This window comes from Haliaeetus leucocephalus, unplaced genomic scaffold (genome assembly GCF_000737465.1).
Source record: "Haliaeetus leucocephalus isolate CR32 unplaced genomic scaffold, Haliaeetus_leucocephalus-4.0 Scaffold351, whole genome shotgun sequence".
Lineage (NCBI taxonomy): Eukaryota > Metazoa > Chordata > Aves > Accipitriformes > Accipitridae > Haliaeetus > Haliaeetus leucocephalus.
The window spans coordinates 1157317-1157517 of NW_010972787.1; the positions used below are offsets into that span (position 1 = coordinate 1157317).

General features: G+C 76.1%; 1 protein-coding gene across 1 annotated transcript in view; it reads right to left on the minus strand.

Moving 5' to 3' along the window:
• Nucleotides 1-161, minus strand: part of ARHGAP20 (Rho GTPase activating protein 20) — a 61871-nt gene extending 61710 nt beyond the window's left edge. Inside the window, exon 1 of the mRNA XM_010572609.1 lies at nucleotides 63-161. Coding sequence (XP_010570911.1) covers nucleotides 63-161 — 99 coding nt within the window. The remainder of the gene's footprint in view (nucleotides 1-62) is intronic.
• Nucleotides 162-201: the final 40 nt, after the last annotated feature.

Here is a 201-nt window from a genome sequence, read left to right on the forward strand (position 1 = left end):
TCCAGGACGGGGGCGGGGGCCGAGGGGCGCTTTCTCGCGGGGTCTCCCGGGGTCGGCCTCACCTTCTTGCTGTCGGCGGCGGCGAAGACCCTGCTCTCGCCGCTCACCGAGGACGAGCGGCCCGGCCCGAGGTGCTCCTGTTGCGGGGACATCACGTCCATGCAGCCCCGCGCCACCGCCCTCCCGCCGCGGGGACACCCG